The sequence below is a fragment of the Geotrypetes seraphini genome, chromosome 12 (assembly GCF_902459505.1).
Source record: "Geotrypetes seraphini chromosome 12, aGeoSer1.1, whole genome shotgun sequence".
Lineage (NCBI taxonomy): Eukaryota > Metazoa > Chordata > Amphibia > Gymnophiona > Dermophiidae > Geotrypetes > Geotrypetes seraphini.
In genome coordinates, this window is record NC_047095.1 from 96427134 (window position 1) to 96447020 (window position 19887).

The 19887-nt window shown below is 42.5% G+C and overlaps 1 protein-coding gene across 1 annotated transcript in view; it reads left to right on the plus strand.

Moving 5' to 3' along the window:
• The first annotated feature begins 1299 nt into the window (after positions 1-1299).
• LOC117346145 (vomeronasal type-2 receptor 26-like) overlaps positions 1300-19887 on the plus strand; it is a 119908-nt gene continuing 101320 nt past the window's right edge. Inside the window, exons 1-4 of the mRNA XM_033915547.1 lie at positions 1300-1429; positions 2196-2391; positions 3808-3917; positions 11556-11778. Coding sequence (XP_033771438.1) covers positions 1300-1429; positions 2196-2391; positions 3808-3917; positions 11556-11778 — 659 coding nt within the window. The remainder of the gene's footprint in view (positions 1430-2195; positions 2392-3807; positions 3918-11555; positions 11779-19887) is intronic.

The window sequence follows — 19887 nt, forward strand, 5'->3', positions numbered from 1 at the left end:
GTCTGCGCCTACTGTGGAAGATAATGTGAAATATACTATTGAACTGTTGAATTTTCTGTGTGAATATGGTTATGTGGTTAATAAGGAGAAATTACAAATAGCAGAAGAAGAGGTTACCTTTTTAGGGTATCGTGTAGGCAAGTCAGTACGAGCCTTAACTAAAGATTTAGTGCAGGAAATAGAAAAAACACCCTTGCCACAGACAGTGAAGGAATTACGAGGATTCTTAGGACTCCTTAATTATTATAGACAATGGATACCGTGTTTAAGTACTAGGACACTTCCTTTGAGGGCTAAATTGAAAGGAAATGTTCAGAGCAGAGATAGAATTCAATTAGATTCAGCACTGGTGGTGCTTATACAGGAGTTAAAACAAGCAATTAGAGATGCTCCACAGTTTGTTTTACCTTTGATTGGGACAGAAGTGCAAGTACATTTACATATTGGAAACCCTGGATGGGGTGTAGTTTTACAACAAAATGACAATGTTTGTGGATATTTATCTGGAAGTTTTACATCTGTGGAAATGGGTTTTTCTCGGTGTGAAAAAGGAGTAGTGGCAGCTGCAACATTGGTAGGAAAAATTATGGATTTGTTGCCATACAGTCATATCACAGTACATACTTCCCATGATATTTTGAATATTTTAAAATTGCCAGAAGTAGTGTTTACTAGTCAGCGTATAGGGAAGTATTAGGCTCTGCTTACCACTGGTTTAGTGGATGTGCAACCAAAAATGAAGGATAAAGATCCAGCACAAGTGTTTTATGCTTTTTTAGGAATACAAGACAGTACTGAGCACGAGTGTTCAGTTTTGATTCCACAGCAACAAATATTATTACAATATGATAAACCCCTAGGTGAGGGATATATTTGTTTTATAGATGGTTCCAGTGCTACAAACAGAGCAGCATTTGCTATCACAACGTATGATAGGGATGCTGACAGATCATCAGATCAATATTCAGCTCAGACTGCAGAATTAGCAGCATTAGTCCAGGTGTTACAGGACAATATAGGAAGGAAAGTTACTGTCTATTCAGATTCTGCATATGCTTTAGGAGTAGCAAAATTGCATTTAATGACATGGAAAAAGAGAGGATTCATAGACTCTGGAGGTCATCCAGTTCAACATTTACCTTTGATAGAGAGATGGGATAGCTTACTGCAGCAATACCCAGACAAAACATTGGCATTATGTAAAATTAAGGCCCATGATAAGAAAGATGAATCGTGGGAGCAATATATGTATAATCAGACAGATCAAGCAGCAAAATGGGCTATAGAGCAAAAGGCATAATGCTAGTGCAGACTAGAGCTAGGAGCAAGATTACAAAAGAACAAGAAGAGCATAGACGACTGCTCCTGGATGGCGTGACAGAGGAAGAGATTCAACAATGGACAAATTTACAGTGTCAGTGTATAGAAGGTATCTGGTATAATTCGTCAGGTGTGCCATGTATGGCACAGGTACCTCTGGTGATAATGATCCAACAAATGCACAATGCCTTACATGAAAGTGCAGCTACTTTGATTAGTCAATTGTCACAGCAAATCTGGCATCCTAATTTAGAAAAAATAGTAAGACAGACTGTATTACTATATGTGTAAAAACTAATCCTAGAGGTACTTGTGTAGCACCAGGCACTCTACCTATCCCGCAGGGACCTTTTCAGAAGTGGCATGTGGATTTTACAGACATGATAACACCTTGTACAGGTAAGAGGTATCTTTTACTTTGTGTTTGTCCTTTTTCGGGCTGGATTGAAGCCTACCCCTGTAAAAAAGAAACAGCAGGAGAAGTGGCAAAGGTATTCTTAAATGAAATTATTCCAAGACATGGAATTCCTTATGAGATAGCCACAGATAATGCCAGCCACTTTAAAAATGCATTATTACAAGAATTGGCAAATTCACTATTGATTAAGCACAAATTCATAACAGTTTACCATCCTCAATCAGTTTTGTTGAAAAATCGAATGATTTAATACAAACTGCGTTGCGAAAAATTATGCCATTGGAGTCTAAAGACTGGCTAAAATATTTGCCAGCAGCACTCTATGTAGTGCGCAATAGGCATATGCCTAGATTTGCTTTGACTCCTTTCCAAATTGCCACTGGAAGAAAGATGCCCCTTGCTTTTGTGAAACCGGGAAATTGTACTAATGATACTTTATTTTCTGATTATGTTGTAGCATTACAGACAGCTATAGCAGAGATTCAATCGCGACGAACTCCAAGTAGTGTGGATCAAGCACTTCCAGTTTACAGATTCCATCAGGATCAGTGGGTGTATAAGAGGTTACATACAAGAAATATATGGACTCAGCCATACTTTTATGAACCTTTTCAAGTGGAAGTGGTGTTCCCTTATGCAGTGAAACTAAAAGGGTATACACCGTTAGTACACGTGAAAGACATTAAACCAGCACCCATTGCTAATACCTGATTACCTGAGCATATCTATTGTTCCTGCAAGGAAATCAAGGACTAGAGACACTATTAGTAGTTCATCTTATCGCTATTATTATATTTGCATATTTTCAATATTGTTTATTTTTTAGTTATACTAATTAGGTATTAATTTTAGCCATGTTACTTATTTGGTGTTCTCCATTACTATTCTTTACTTTTTTCCACCACACTTTTGCAGAATGAAATCTTTTCTTACCTCTAGTAGGTCAGGGAAATTCCTATGAACAAATGAAATTTCGTGTAGCTAGGTATGCTAATGTAAGCAATTGCTGGGTTTGTGCCCAGCTTCCACAACACTCTAGTGGGTTACCTTTTCGACCTTTTGCATGGAATGTTTCTGATCTTTGTTATTATTCTCTTTATCTTATGCCACATAATGGCTTAGTTGCACCACAGTTTAGTCATGAAGGAAATTGTTCCTCTATGGTTCAATATTCTCTTCTTCAAACATTTACTCGTTATGCTTTTAGTTTTGACCCAAATAAACCACCAGCCCCAGTTTTAGTTAGACCCATGCGAGGATTTCTTTGTTACCATTCTAAAAGGACAGATAAAACCACCTGGTATGCTGGAAAGAGTTCATGTCAATATTATGTTTCTTCTGATGGTCCAAATATTTCTCTTTCACTGGGAAATATTACTGTTTCTACCTATTTTACTGACAGGCAACAATTTGCCTGGCTTACAGGTGTTAGTAATTATTTGTTACCCTCTTATGCTGACTGCTGGTGGATTTGTGGCCCATATGCATACAGATGGCTTCACGAGGGTTGGTACGGAACCTGCTATATCGGGTTCCTATTACCTCCTGTAATCCTATCTGAATCCTATGAGAATCCTATCTGAATTGCCTCCTACCTGACCAAAAAGAAATACTCCTCTCATTTCTGAAGGGGAAAGATTTGCTATGATCCTTTTACCTAGTTATGGAGTAGGTAAATTAATCCAAATTATAAAAAAATTATCCACCCTTATTGAAACTATGGGTAATGAAACAACAGCAGTTACTCAATCTCTGTCACTAGAGCTCAGACAAACACGCATTGTAGCTCTTCAAAATAGGATGGCACTCGACTATCTCCTAGCAGCCCAGGGGGGTACATGTGCCATCATTGGACAAGAATGTTGTACTTATATTCCTGACTCCTTCTCTGACCAGCAAGCACATATCACATCTCTAGACAAGGCATTGCAGAATTGGGAACAATTTAAGGTAGAGGATAAAGGTTGGTTTGATTGGCTAACTGCATGGATGCCTAATATATCATGGGTTAAAGGCCTATTGGGTGTTTTAATAGGCCTGGCTTTTGTGTTTCTGATTGTGTGTTGTAGTTTATCCTGTATAATTGGCATTGGAAAAACATGTTTGCAGAAAGTGACTCCCAATCTTACGCTGATCCAGAGAACAAGTCATGCCCAAAGCAACCTCAGAACAGAGCAAGGTAAGGCCACTAAAGCTCCAGGTGTGGGTCCTGGAACAGTGAACTGTTCCAGGTCCCAAGGGGGGACTCAGGGCCTTGTCCTATGCCTTAAGTAGTTCTGGGGAGGGCCAGCTTAGTTTACCTGGACAGGTACGAGTGAGCAAACATGAAATAAAAAAATTCAGCTATTACATTTTCTCACATTGCACCAAGATTTACTAGTTAGAAAAACTGTTGATAGATAGGGCCTAATCCAAGAGCAAGTGAGAATGTGGATTAGTAGCTATAAATGAATAAATGAAAATTGGATAAGCTGGAATAAAATGATCTGAAATACAAAAAGTTTAAAAACAGGGATTTTAAGTTACCATATGGATTTGATATATGTCATGTGCTTGACGGATATAGGAAGGCAGGCTAAGACATTTTGTGATTGATAACCACCATACCAGCAGATGGGAAAGCTTAAGTTTCTTATAGAGCTTCTTTGTGTTAAAAAGTGACCAGCCTGAACTAGGCCAATCCTCAGGGAAATGTAGGCAGACAGGAGTTGGCTTTTGACCTGGTATCCACATACCAGGGGGCCCTAGGTGTGCCATGACTTGAGTTTGCTAAGGACAAATCTAAACCACATGTGTATCATGGTATGAATTGATCCAAAATTAAGTGTCAGAAAGTTAGGAAAAATTACACAATAGAAATTCATTTAGGTAGCTATAGATAATAAATGAACAAATATATGTTAACAACAAATATAGATTAGGAATACATGTTATTTTGATTTTCATATATCTGAAATCCTGAAGAGATCCTGATAAGGCAACAGATGGTGTTTGACCTCTGACCTTGAGCAACTTTTTTTCTACGTAGAATCTTGATGGGAGGGGTACCTGCTCTTTTCCATCTTTTCTTTGTTCAGTCTTTGTGAGACAAAGATCTCAGGAAAAGACACACTGATATTTACAGGAAAGGATATAAAGCTGAGGAGTTTTGTAAGTATATTACAATATTTGTTTATGTATTTCTTCTTTTTATAAAATATGTAAGCTTAATGTGAGAATGTAACTTTTTAGATATAAGAAAGTAATTTGTGACACGCCTATATGAAGCTAGCCTTATATGGGAATAAATAATGTGAACAAATTAGACTGCAGATGGATTGTAACAAAGGAATGTTGTCATTTAGGATATATATGGACGTGTAACGGGTAAAACGTTGGAATTTTTTATGAGCAAGGCCAGCTTTTGGCTTCTGTAATAATTCTCTGATGCAAAATGATACTCAATTGATTTGCTAATCAATTAATTGAGTACTCTTATGATCTAATATTGATAGCTAATAAAAAATAAGATTTTGGATTTTATTAAAATATTTTGCATCATTATTATTTTGTCATTTCATTTTACAACCCTAGAATAGCTATAAGTACGCTTGTGTGCAATTATCCTGATCACTACTCGCAGCTAGCCGCGGGTAACATCCACTGTGTCATTCTCTACTCTGTAGAATTGGATATATGCATCTACAAAGAAGTCATTTTGCTTTGTGAATTCCAATTTAGAGATTAAGGCCTAGATTCTCTATAATACGTCTAAACTTAGGCGTGCTTTAGACGTCCAGCAAGCGCAAGTGTCAATCAGTGATACTTAGACGTCCGATAGACGTCTGTACAGACGCTGAGTGCAGGATAGACGCGGCTTTCTGAAACGTCATCTAGACGTCTCTACATGGTCGTGCTTAGACGTCAGATAGACGTCTGTATGATGTTTTTAATATAAGTATATATAAAGAAGTACTCTTTACTGATTTATTATCAGTCATTCAGCATTGTAAGCTTTCACATAATTAACCCAAAGTATAGGATGATGAAAAGGATAATCAAAACACAATATACCATTTTATAAACTCTCTATTTTTTTGTAATATATTAGTTTTAGTGGGAGTTGATCTGGGAACATCAGTGAGTATATTGAAAAGGATGACATGCAGAAAACACTGCTGTGTTGTATCTTTTTCCTTTATGATTTCAGAATTGTAGAGTTTACCATTAATACAAACTAAAACAATATGTCATGTTTAAAAGGAGAACTAGAAGATGAAACGTACCGAGCGGGTGTTGAACTTACACTATCAAGTACGGAAGGTGGGAAACTGTAGATGTATGCTACACAGAAAGTTGTACAGTAAAGTTCTACTCACCTCCTATTAGAAGTGGAAAGGATCGGGCTTTGAACACCATATAGACTTCTGATAAACCTAGTTTAAGTTCCACAAAGACTGGCAGGAAAGGCACCCTAAGTCATCCAATGATCTTTCTCTGGATTTCCCAGAGACATTATTTGAGAGAGGATAGTTTAAAAGTGATATCTTGCTCTAAATAACACTCTCCTGGTCTTAAAACATTGTTACAATCAGCTCATTCTTCAGACCAAAGGTAAATCCCATAACTTACACTTGCCCAACTTAGAAACAGAATCAAAACACAGATCAGACCTGAATGTGGCTTCTAGTTCATAGGAAGAGGAAGTAGCCAGCAGCACAATGCTGACCTCATTGTGACATCATCAAGGTGCACCTGGAAGGTAGATATGTAAAAGTAAAAGACAAGCTGGGAGTTGAACCCACAACCTCTGGAAGAACGGTACTGCGCTTTTACTCACTGAGCTACAGCACCTTTCACTCCAGTGTCTCTGGCTCCCCTGTCATAGCATACCTTAGTGATGTGGTAAGGTATGATCTACTTAGCTATCATCTCACAGTCAGTTGAGATAAAAGACTGGTAGCGCAATGGTTTAAAGCACTGCTGTCACGGATGCAAAACCCATATTCTTAGGTATGGTCAATAAATGTAACATGGAGTCAAATTATGCTGGTTTTTTTATGATCATCTCAGACCTGCTAATGACCCTGGGGAATAGAGAAATAGTTAATGGATAATCACCAAAAGAAGAAATCAGTTTTCCCTGAAGATACCAACCGGAATGTCTCTAGGATACATCAAAACATGTACACCTTCCAATGATACCTGTCCATGCCCTCTGACGTTTTAGTAAACTCTTCTATCTGTTGCCCTGTGTGGATATTGCATAGCAGGAAATCCATTCCTACCAAAATGGCTTGTAGCTGAGAGCAAATGAATGTATCTGATGCACAATGCTGATGAAAAACAACAAAGTCCACATACATACATACTTCTTTCAGAGCTAATAGGAAGCTGTGCAAAAGAGGGATGGTGAGGGTGGGAGTTGAACCGATGACCTTGAGAGGTTTCACCAGGCGCATTAACCTGGTGAGCCAGAAATGCTTTCTTTGAACTGATTGTGACATGATAGGTTTATACTGGTTTATATGTTTCCTGTGTGGGTTTCTCAGATGTATAATCTAACAATGCAGCAGGTGAAGGTAATGTTATGCAACTATAGCTGGATGAGGTGAGATGATATGCAATGTAAGCAGAGGGCTATGTGTGGAACGGAAGAGTAGTGAAACCCAGGTGTGTAAGAAGGAAACTATTTCCCTACAAACCAGAAGATGGAACAATACTACCTTGTCTGTCCTCCCTAGTAATGCCATCTTCTTAATTATGCTATTTGCAGGCTCTGAGGTCATGTCATTGTACTGGTGAGCAAATGGGAGACATGACTACCCCTAGTTCCCCCCCCCACACACATCAGTTTGCTACCCCACTTCTTACCTTTCCAACCTGGCCCTCAGACAAAGATCAATGTGATAAGAGTGATCCATTTACAGCGGTACCTAAGGAAACAATAATGCCTGTGCACTACTCAATGTATCAGACTGGGCCCTGGCATTCTTTTGGTAAGTAATCACAACATCCTTAAATGGTTTAAGATTTTTATTGTAGAAATCTAAGGAGACCATTACATCGCTCATCTGTCATATCAAGGAAGTTGTCCGTGGGCCTTTATACCCTGGGGGCCAGTGGTCGGCGGCGTCCTGGGCCTCTGCCTCTAAGCTGGCCATGCCCCAGGAATGGGGCCGGACCTCTTCCTCTGTGCAACAATCTATCGCGGGCAACCACACATACGACAAACTCCAAGTAGTCAGCCATCTCTCAAACCAACACCAGACCAAAGACACCAATTGACAAGTACACAAGAAAAGGGAGAAGATGGGGGACAGGAGAAATAGTGAGGTCACAGCAGAAAGTTACAATATCACAGATCAAGCACCAGAAGCACGAACGCACAGAAGTGTAAAGGAGACAAAATTTTGCTGTTTTACAGCCATCTATATCCTATACACATCTAATTAACGTCTGACGCATAGGCGTTGTTAAATCTTACTTAGTCCCGCATAGGCGTCGTATGCGGAAAAACAGCGTCCTTAGCGTTTTTCGGGCCTATAAGTATGCCCATGCGGCGTCGAGTGACGTCATGCCGTTTCAGCATTGTGACGTCACAGAATCACAGATTTTTACAACGCAATTGATTTTGCAGTTATGGCAGCCAGAAGGAGCCCCAATTTCAGCTCTGAGGACTCCCGCCTCCTAGCCACACTGTTCCTGAGGAAGGAACACCACTTTTTTAAAGAGGCAGGGCACAGGAGGACTTTCCTGCAGTATCGTGCCTCCTGGGAGCGCCTGACCAGGAGGTACAACAGACTGGCATCCTATCCCAGAAATGTAAGTATTCATATTCAAGTGATCAAAGAATAAAGTAAATATATTTTCTTTACATAAATCTGTACAGAATATTGCTTTCTTATTAACCCCCCCCCTCCCCAAAGGTGGCAGAGTGGGATGTGAACTTACAACCTCCAGTTCTTAATCATGGTCATTCATAAAGTGCACTTTTTAATCTTTGTGCCACATGTAAGTGATTCCAAACAGCTCATTTATAGTATAAACTTATTGGAATGTGCCTGCCTGATTATATATATGTACCTGTAATTTCCTCTTTGCCATATGTATACAGCAATATATCCCAGCACACCCTCAGCACCTTCAGCTTGTAAGTTCATAACCATGCTGCTGCTGCTGCTTCTCATCCTAACCAACCCATTTTATTGGCACACCAGGATAAGAGAAGCCTGAATGCATTTATTTAAACTACTAGTGTTTAAGCCCGTTACATTAACGGGTGCTAGAATATATGCCTGTCTGTCTTTCTTTAATTATGTCTCTCTCCCTGCTCCTGTCTCTTTCTTCCTTTCTTTCTGTCTCTCTCCCTCCTGCTATTTTTTTCTCTTTCTCCCCGGCACCCTTTGTCTGTCTGTCTTTCTTTCTGTCTGTCTCTCTGGTTCCCTGTCTGTCTTTTTTTCTGTCTGTCTGTCTGTATTTCTTTCTGTCTCCCCCCCCCCACTTTCCTTTGCAGAAGCAGCAGCGGTATTTCCCTTCTCCTCCAGGTCCCTGTGAAGTAGTAGCAGCATTTTCCCCCACCCCCATTCCCTTCTCTCTCCCCCCCCCCCACTTTCCTTTGCAGAAGCAGCAGTGATATTTCCCTTCCCCTCCAGATCCTGTGAAGTAGTAGCAGCATTTTCCCCTACCCCCCATTCCCTTCTCCCCCCCCCCCACTTTCCTTTGCAGAAGCAGCAGCGTATTTCCCTTCCCCTCCAGGTCCCTGTGAAGTAGTAGCAGCATTTTCCCCCACCCCCATTCCCTTCTCTCCCCCCATTCCCTTCTCCCCCCCCACTTTCCTTTGCAGAAGCAGCAGTGATATTTCCCTTCCCCTCCAGGTCCCTGCTGAAGCAATTCCCTTCTCTTACCTGAGCTGTCCTGCTCGGTTTCAGCCGCTCCCTGCGATCTGACCTGCTCCTTCGGCCCCTCCCCCTTCCCTTCCCGTGGGCTGGCCTGCTGCGGCCGAAGATTTTTGTTTTAAGTTTTTAAAAGTGCCGCCGGCGGCTCCTCTCAGCTGCTGATCCTCCTGTGAAGAGCAGCCTGCGATGGTGGCCGGTTTTAGCGAACCTCGCAGGCCGCTCTCCAGCCTCGGTAGCATGTTCCCTCTGACGCACTGGATTGCGTCAGAGGGAACGTGCTACCGAGGCTGGAGAGCGGCCTGCGAGGTTCGCTAAAGCCGGCCACCATCGCAGGCTGCTCTTTACAACAGGATCAGCAGCAGCAGCGGTGGCAGCGGCGAGTGAGAGCCGAGGTGTGTTCCCTGCCGAGGACGCGGGCAGGGAGAGAGCTTGTCTGGCTTCCAGGGTGAGTGAGGGCGGGATGAGAGGAGTGGCCAGAATGTTACCTGCCACTGGGTTGGATGCCACGGATTACACACCACAGCGGCAGGCAACACGAAATCCTAAGTGCGCATGTGCGCTTAGTCTTTTATTATATAGGATTGCCATAATGGTGTACAAACCTAAATTTACTCATCTTGCTTCCTATAGCCCAGGATGCAGCATTGTGGCCTGCTAACATCCATGTGTGCTCCCTATCCTATTATCACTGAAGGCCAGCAAAATTTATCACCCATTTTTCTGTGTTATAGAGGTCAAGACATAAATAAAAGTTAGGTCACAGTGCGATATGACACTCATCCTCTCTCTCCCCCCTCTCCTTTTCCATTATGCAGATGGAGGACCACCGCAAACGTGGCCGGCTCCTGAGATGGGAGGAGCAGGCTTTTCTCCAGGGGGTGCGGCATGAACTTATAATAATATTGGAAACCATTCAGTGAGCACAGTACACGTAACCTCTTCATGAAATCATCTAAGATAATAAAACCCTAATCCGCGCATGCGTACTTCCACCCCGTGATCCCGTTTTCCATGAGCTGTAGGGTTCTGTTTACTGTTTTGTGTTCGGTGTGGCCTGCTCCCTGCTCGCCTAGCCGTATGGTACATTTTAGTACAATACAGCAAGGCGAGCAGGAAGCAGGCCACACTGAAGCTTAGAATTTAACTGCACGCACGCACGTGGATCTCCCGGATGTCGGCTTGAGGCGGCTGGAGGGCAGACGCGAGGTAAGGGGTGCTGCTGGACAGGGGAAGAGACGGGTGGGTGAGAAGAAAAAGGAAAGGTGGCCTCTGCTGGACAGTGGGACAAAAAAGAGGTGCTGCTGAACAGGGGGAGATAATACAAAAGGGAGAAGGACTGCTGCTGGATAAGGGGAGCAGTGAAGGGGTGATGGTGGACACAGGGAAGGTAAAAGGAAGGCAGAATGGGTGGACAGCTGAGGAAAAATAAAGACAGAAATACAGAAAGCGGGTAAGGAAAGAGATAGACAAACACAGACACATATATATTCTAGCACCCGATAATGTAACGGATTGAGATTTGCCTGCACTGCCTTCTTGCTATGCAAATCTCTCATGCATATCCTGAAAGCCTTGTCTACAAGGAGATGTCGAGGACTGCAATTTCCCACCCTTTGTCTTAACATCTCCTTTTTTCATGGCCAAATGTGGGCAAGGTGTAATAGTAGAAATCTAGTAGAACTCATTGTCTGTTGTCAAGACTTTTAAGATTGTGTCTCATACCTCACAAATAGGTACTGCTTCGGCACAAGTAGAGCTAGCATCAGGGCTTGCAGACGTCACCGGGTATTGCCTGTCTCCTAAATGTTTATAAAGTTCCTTTTAGGAGGTGCATGTTTTGCAGTTTTATTAATATTACAAGGAAAGAAAGCAGTAAAAGAATGCCATGTTCAAAAGTTTCCTTCACCTACCTGATGATATCCTGTTTCCTTCCTGTCTAGATGAAGCAGCAGCTGCAGCAACACCCCCTGAGAGTCCAGGAGCTGGCCATGAGGTGGCCATGGAGGCTGAGGCTCTGGTGGCTGAGGCGGAGGCGCAGGCCCGGGCGGAGGCGCAGGCCCGGGAGGAGGAACAGGCCCGGGAGTTGGCGGAGGCCTGGGAGGCCCAGGCCCAGGAGAGGGCCGAAGCCCTGGGCGATGCCTGGGCGAGGGCACAGCCCCACAAGTTGCCATCCCACACCCCTTCCCCCGTCACACCCCTTCCCCCTCCTCTCCGCCCCTTCTGTTTTTAGACCCCACCCCATCCCCTTCCCTCTCTGGCTCCCCCCCAGAGCAGCATGACCAGCCTCAGGAGGAGGCAGGCCTCCTCCATGCACCCTCAACCTCTCCAACACAGACGGTTCCAGGATTAGGGGCTGTGTTGAAGAGGTTGGGGAGGATAGAGGAGGCCCTGATCACCCTGATTCAGGAGCACCAGTCATTGAGAGAACGGCTGGCTAGGTTGGATTATGCCCATGGACTCCAGGATGGTGGGGGAGAGCATGCGTCCAGCCATGTGCCACCGTCCTCTCAATGCCTGGCCTTTTCCATCCCTCCTGACTCTTCCTGCTCAAGCTGCACCCACCCACCCTCTCTGTTCCACCCTCTCTTCCCCTTTGTATATAGTTTGAGTTTTGAAAGTTTTAAAATATATTTTATAATTTTATTTAAAAAGTTTATATTGGTTTATAGGTTTCCTGTGTGGGTTTCTCTTTGGAGGTAGTGCTGAATGGGCCCTGCCATTCCCTTTCAAATTAACAAGGTGACTTAGTAAAGGTGTATAGGCCCTGATATTTATAATCTAAACATATATAAGCACAAGGTGAAAAATGGTATATGATTTTAATTGGACAGGCCAGGAAAACAGCATGGAAGATGGATTGAGACAATGAAGAGTTGATTGGTTAATTTCTCTTTGTAAAAGAGAGCTTAACACTCATCCATGTACAGTTCTCTCATTAAATACCTGTGAAGGGAAAAAAAGTGCCTGCCCATCACCACGCCCATGTCATGCCCACGGCACATCCACATCTACATATATAGATGCGACTATGCTTTCTTCAGACGTCTATCCTACGTCTATCTTTTTTGGACGTCTACCTGACGTCTAGCTATGTCTAACTCTCAATTAACGCTCATTAAGACCCTTAACTCCGTAATTGTTCAATTACTGCAGATGTCTAAAGCACGCCTAAGTTTAGACGTACTATAGAGAATTTACCCCTATGTGACTACATTCACATGGAAAAGTATGTGTAAGAAAGGAATTTGCCCTTTTCATTGAATCTTTGCCTAGGTGTTTTCAGTAAATGAAGTGATTTGTGTGTTGTATGCACTTATTTACATGTTTTTGGCAGATGGTGTAAATTTGTGAGCATTTCTAAATTTGTGTGAGTTTCAGAGGGTGATAGAGGCACATTTAGGAAACTACTTAAAACACAATTGTTTGTAAATGCCTTTTTTTATGCATCAATTTTTCCTGATTTTCTGAGGACTTGTTTACATATGTTTATATGGTTCTTTTAAATTTTGTTTTAAAATCTATGGGACTCATAATAAAAAAAATGTCTAAAAAGTGGCCTAAATGGGTACTTGAACAATCAAAAAGCCTGATCGTCCAAGTACCCATAATCAAAGCTGGTTTTAGACATATCTAAAACCAGCTTAGGCCTTTCCCCTGCCTCTAAATGCACAGAGAGAAAAGAGGCGTTTTTAGAGGAGGGGAAAGGGCGGGTGGTGGGCAGGAGGTGGGCCAATCTAGACCTAGGCATGCAGCAGGTATAACCAAAACTTTAGGCAAGTTGCCTGGTCGGTACTTATACGTTTTGACTTAGACCAAGTCAATAGAAATAACACAAAGAGGCAACCTAGTCACATCAAGGTTTGTGAGGGGGATGCTCAGGGCACCAAAAAATGGCTCACAACTTACAACCCAAACTTTAATGAAAAGTTGTAGATAAAGAGTGAAGGGTGCTCTCAGTGTGAACCATCAGTGATAGGAGCACAGCTCCGACACTTCACTTCTGGGTCAAGGCAGTAAGCCTCCACCCCCACACCATCATCGAGCACCCTAAGTGTGCTGCAAATTAAAGGGACAGAATCCACTAAATCAAACAAATCAATTAATTAAAGTGAGTAAATCAAACTCAACACAAAAAACCTGAGCGACCCCCAAACAAACCCTGCCAGCCAGACCCCCCGGACCACACAACAGAATCACATGTCACCATACAAAAAATGCCAAATAAATACAATACTTATCTGAAACTATTAAACGCAAAACCGCGCCAGGAGAAAAGGTTCGACCACGCTGGTTTCGGGAGGAGCCCTTCTTCAGGAACCTTACCCCCGACGGAACACAAACAAACAAACAGAGAGGTCGGCTGGAGGGTGGGGTGCCCGGGCGGAAGAACACACACGCCTAAAACGGATCCCCAGGCGACGTCATGCACAAACCAACCAATCATACAACAACATACAGACCAATCACACACAGGGGCGAAAACACGCCCTTAAATACACACACCACTCAAACAACAAAGAAGAACGCAACCCATGCTACAAACAAACCAATAACTCCAGCCAGACCCAGAAGTGAAGTGTCGGAGCTGTGCTCCTATCACTGATGGTTCACACTGAGAGCACCCTTCACTCTTTATCTACAACTTTTCATTAAAATTTGGGTTGTAAGTTGTGAGCCATTTTTTGGTGCCCTGAGCATCCCCCTCACAAACCTTGATGTGACTAGGTTGCCTCTTTGTGTTATTTCTATTGTAGGATTTTTTGGCAAAATTTGGAGTGTATTGTTGTGGTTAGACCAAGTCTAAACAGGTATAAGTGCCGAAAAGGGGCCGCCGAGCTGATCATGGCTGCTGCATTCAGCTCAGCGGCCCCAGAAATCTGCCTATCCCCTACAGCAATGATCGCGGCAGGAGAGATGGCTCATCTCCCCTGCCGCGATCCACCCTTCCCCTCCACAATGATCAGAACCCCTGATGAAGATCGGAGCAAGAGGGAGCCAAGCCCTCTTGCCCCGCGGTACCCCCGAACTCCCCGACACTATCGGGGCAGGAGGGAGCCCAAGCCCTCCTACCCTGCAGCACCCCTGAACTCCCCAACACTATCAGGGCAGGAAGGAGCCCAAGCCCTCCTGCCCTCGACGCAAGGGCCCCCCGAACCCCTGATGGACACACCCCCCGCTGACCCGCCCAACCCAGCCCATATGCCTAAGGCCCCACCCATAGGAGGGGCCTAAGCCTACTGGGCCTATTCCAGTTGGCCCAGGCATCTCAGGCCCCACCTGTGGGCGGGATTTGAGCCACCTGGACCAATCAGGTCCTAAGACCAGCCATTCAATGGATGGCTGGCCTTTTGGACGGACGGGCTTGGTACTCATCCATCTGACCGTTTTTGAAGGTACAGGGAGGGGAGTGGGCGTGGGGGGTCATGGGTCAGTGGGGGGTCACAGGTCAACAGGGGGTGATCAGGGGTTTGGGGGCCTTTGCATCGAGGGCAGGAGGGCTTGGGCTCCCTCCTGCCTCGATAGTGTCGGGGAGTTCGGGGGTGCCACGGGGCAAGAGAGCTTGGGCTCCCTCTTGCCCTGATCATTGTAGGGGGGGATTCTGTAACCGGTGTTTTTGACAGACACCAGTTACAGAATCTAGCTTTTAGGCGAAGGACTAGCTCCTCCTTCGCCTAAAAGCCCTTGTTTTGGACGTTTGGGACTTAGGCTTTTTTTTAGGTTGAATATATGGTGTTTGTGTAGACGTAGTGGTGGTCTGGGCGTTTAAACAGCTGAACATAGAGGCAGGCCATTATCAAAAAAAACTTCCCTGCTTCTACTTTTAACGTTTAAGGCCTTAGGCCAAAAGGGGACTTAGACGTTGTTTTTTTATTATTATGTCCCTCCACGTATGTAATATTTTGTAAACCGTTTAGGTATAGAAATTTTTTAAAATAAATACATTTGTGCAGTTGCAGGTTGGGACTAGTTTTGGGAAAGGCACATAGATGCCTATTGTGTTTATAAATAGGCTTAATAGAGGTTTCTTTTTCCAACCTCAGCTTAGGTGCCCTGATATAAATTCTATGCCCACAACAATTTATTATTTATATAGCATTACCAGTGCTGCACCTGGAACATGTAAGAGGCAGTCCCTGCTCAGAAGAGCTTACAATCTAATTATAGCAGACACACAGGACAAAAAGGGAGTTTGAACAAGTGCTCAAGTAGGGAATTAAAGGGGCTGATGCAATATCCTCAATTAGTGTTATTATACTGATCTCAACACATTTAAGCCACTTTATTGTTTGTCTACCTGTTAATATGAGTTTAAAAAAACCAGCAACAAATTATATTTAATATTAAAAGCACAGAGTTGGAGCAGATGTCCATCGAGAATTAAACAGTCAGGAGATGGGCACTATAAAGCTACTGTATCCTTAAAGGTACTGTGTCTTTTGTCAGTAATTCAAATCTGCCTGTGCGAGATCACCAAGAGCCCTGTGACTTCTTCTACAAAGCTGGTGTTTAACTGGACAAACTATTCACAGTTTTGAAGATGCAAGCTTATTGTCTTCTGATTTTCCTAATGACATTTAATGCCCTATGGAAGCTTGCAGAGAGTTCGTGTTCCTTAGGACAGGATTTGATAAAATCATCTGGATATCACAGGAATGGGGACATCGTAATTGGGGGAATAGTAACTATGATCAATTTGTATCAAGCTCAGCCATTTTCCTTCACAGATCCCCCTACGTTCACTCAAAATATATAGTAAGTAACATGGTTTAGCTCATTCATATCAGGGTTATGCTTGTGAATTTTATATTGGGTGACCACTAATTGGGAGTGTTAATGACATTAGTTGAACTGTTGAAATTGACTAGATTGGATTATCTAAATTTAGGATTCTGTTATCAATTCAAATTCCTAAAACAGTATAAAGGCAGAAAAGGAAATCAATGTTGCAATATTTCAGATCAAAGCATCAAAACTTATCATTGGGGAGCTGTAAAGTTGTAAAGCTTAACTTTCTTCGGATCTGAGAATGTTGTGTGGTAGCTTAACTCACACGAGCAGACATCCTCACTGGTCCTTTATTTTTCAATTTTTTATATAACTCAAAATCATCAATAGCTTACTGTAGTGTAAATAATAATAATAATAATTTTATTTCTTATATACCGCTATACCATAAGTTCGAAGCGGTTTACAAAGAGGGTCATGCCGGGAGAGGGTGCAGTGTTTACAGCAGGAGACATATGTTTACAACAAGATACATATGTTTGAGACAGGAAATAAGCTAGGTATTGGAACCAGGGATTTGAGAAACATAAGCTTTGTGGAAGAGTGTGCATAGTAAGTCGGAATTACAATGAATAATATGCAGGGAAATTACAATGTGCATGAGATAATGGGGGAAGTTTACAGTGAGAAGAGGATATTACAAAGTGAGCAGGAACAGGAGATGATTACAATGCAATACAGGATAATACAAAGTGAACAGGAACAGGAGATGAATACAGTGCGATACAGGATATTACAAAGTGAACAGGAACAGAAGTTTACAATACGATACAGGTTAATACAAAGTGAGCAGGTACCGGGGAGGTTTACCATAAGATAAAGTAAATTACAGAGTGGACTGGTACAGGATGTTTACAGTAAGATACAGGATATTGCAGTTTGAACAGGATACAAGAGTTAAACGCTGATTTATGGGCGGAAATATACAATGTGAGTAAGAGAGGAACCCAGCCATAAGCGTTGGAGGGGGAAGGAAGGGTAGGGGTGGGCATTCGGAGGGAATATAGCTGGATGAGGGGGAGAAACTTAGGTGGTGTTGAAGAGACGGGTCTTCAGAGACTTTCTGAAGTCAGTGTATGATGTGGCCTCGAGTATTGGTTTTGCTAGCCATGTGTTCAGTTTGGCTGCTTGGAATGAAAGCATGTTGGAATGCTTGGAATGAAACATGATTTCAAGGATGGGTAAGTAAAGAGGTTAGCTCTGCGGGAGATCTTTTGTGGGCAGTTGGTGAGGATTTGGGAAGCTAGGTAAGTTGGAAGCATTCCGAAGATCGCTATGTTTAAAACTACCCTATTTATTCCAAGTATTTTCAAAACATAGCCTGCTGGTGTCTGGGTCCTTCTCTAGCACTGCTGAATATCAGCTAGTTGAAAATATACTGGAATATCCCCCTGTCCCTGAAGAAAATTTTTGAAATGCATCGGAAGGGGTGAACCATTGTAATGACAGATCAACCAATAGCAGCACAAAAAGATAAGTAAATTGTAATTAATAAATCAAAAAAACAACAAAGATGGGTCTTTACACTATAGTAAGCTATTGATGATTTTGAGTCATTAAAAAAAAATTGAAAAACAAAGGACCAGTGGGGATGTCTGCTCGTGTGAGTTAAGCTGCCACACAGCATTCTGAGATCTGAAGAAAGTTAAGCTTTACAACTTTACAGCTCCCTGATAAGTTTCAATGCTTTTAATTGATAGTTTATTTTCTTACTTCAGTGATCTGCGTAGGGTTGAAGTCACAGTGGCAATATTTCAAAAACACGTATTCATACAAGAGCACTGGTTATCTAGATATGTGCTGCTGACTGGGACATCTTATCTTATCTGGATATTTGGCAATGGACATAATTTGATTAGTGGAAATTAATAACTGGATTTTTTTTTACTGCTCTCTGAACAAAAATATGTAATTTTTTAAAAAGTAATGTGCTAGTTGACAAGTGCAAAGAGCCAAAATACTGCAAACATTTCTAATGCATTTTTCATAGCCAATTTATCTATCGTTAACTGCACTTGAACTTAATAAAAGCATCCCTAAGTACTGTATGAATGTTGAAAGCTGCCTGGCTGTTGTGGTTGGAATCTGCAGGGAAGTAGAAAACTTGGGCAGGAGTTGGAAAAGAACTGCATAATGAACACTGCACTAAGGGCTTGGTTCTATAAATGATGTGTAACAATTAGGCACTGATAATGTGATACTTAAGCACTTTATAGAATCACTTTTAGCACCACCTAAGTGGACTTAAGTGTTGATAATTTTCCTAACTTTAGGTGTACCCTATTTATGCCAAGGTTTTCTTAGCCTAAATGAGTGTTCATAAGTCCAAAATCTGTACCTATAATCCACCCTCTAACCAAGCCTACTTTGGGCTAGATTCATGTACCGATCAGTTTGCGACCCTTTTGTGACCAGATTTCCCTTGGGGCCCATTTCGAATCTGTACATGTAAATGAGGAGAAACGCATGCAAAGTAGGCACGGACATGATTCACAAAACAAAATTCACAATCTGACTGGGCTGGCCGATCAACTCAAGAAGCGACTGCTGGGGACCAGTCACAAACCTTATTTTCCCACTATCCAGCATTGCTGCCCTGCTCTCTGCTGCTCCAATCTTGCTACCTTGTTTCAGGGACTACAGAAACCCTGGAGCTGGGGGGAAAGTAGTGCCTGTTGGCTCCCTGACAAATTAAAATTTGAAACTAATGTGTAGCTCCTCTCGCTGCCTTGACTGATCTCTGCTGCCTTCCCTGCAGTGCAAGACCACGGGTTTAAAGCAGGCCTGCTCACCACAGTACAGCCCCACTTTAAACCTGCAGGCTTACATTGCAGGTAAGGCACAGAGTGTTGGCAAAGGGAAGAGGCTGCTGCCGCCACTGGGAAGAGGCTGCCGCTGCCAGGGATAACAGGAGCAGGAGAGTTTAAAAAAAAAAAAAAGGATACAATATGCATGTGCAGACCATCTGCAGGGAAAGCAGATGGTCTGCGTATGCTTGGGGATCGCACACCAGCGATCCGGGCAGGCAGATGGGGGTATTCCTCTGATCGCCCTCATCTGCATATTTTTCTAAAAAATTCTTTATTCATTTTAAAGAAAACCAACACAAAGTGCATTATATTATCAACAGTTAACAATATAGACAGCACTTAATTCCATCAAATGATATAATAATGATATAATATAATGATATAATAAGTACAAATCCCTCCCCCCCTCTCACCCTTTCATACAGTATAAAAACAATCAAGAACAATACAAATGATCAAGGTAAACAAAATTACAACAAATAATTAATTAAATACGTATCCCCCCTCCCACCCTTCCTGGATGTGTATAATCAATGGTGAGCAGGGTAATTGGACACAAGCGCACGCTTAAGCAGCAGTACCTTTGTGGGTACCAATTAAGCTGCTAGTTTCCTCTAAGTATGTAAAAAGTACATGGAAAATGACACATGACGTAAAAGGTTCCAAAATATTATTT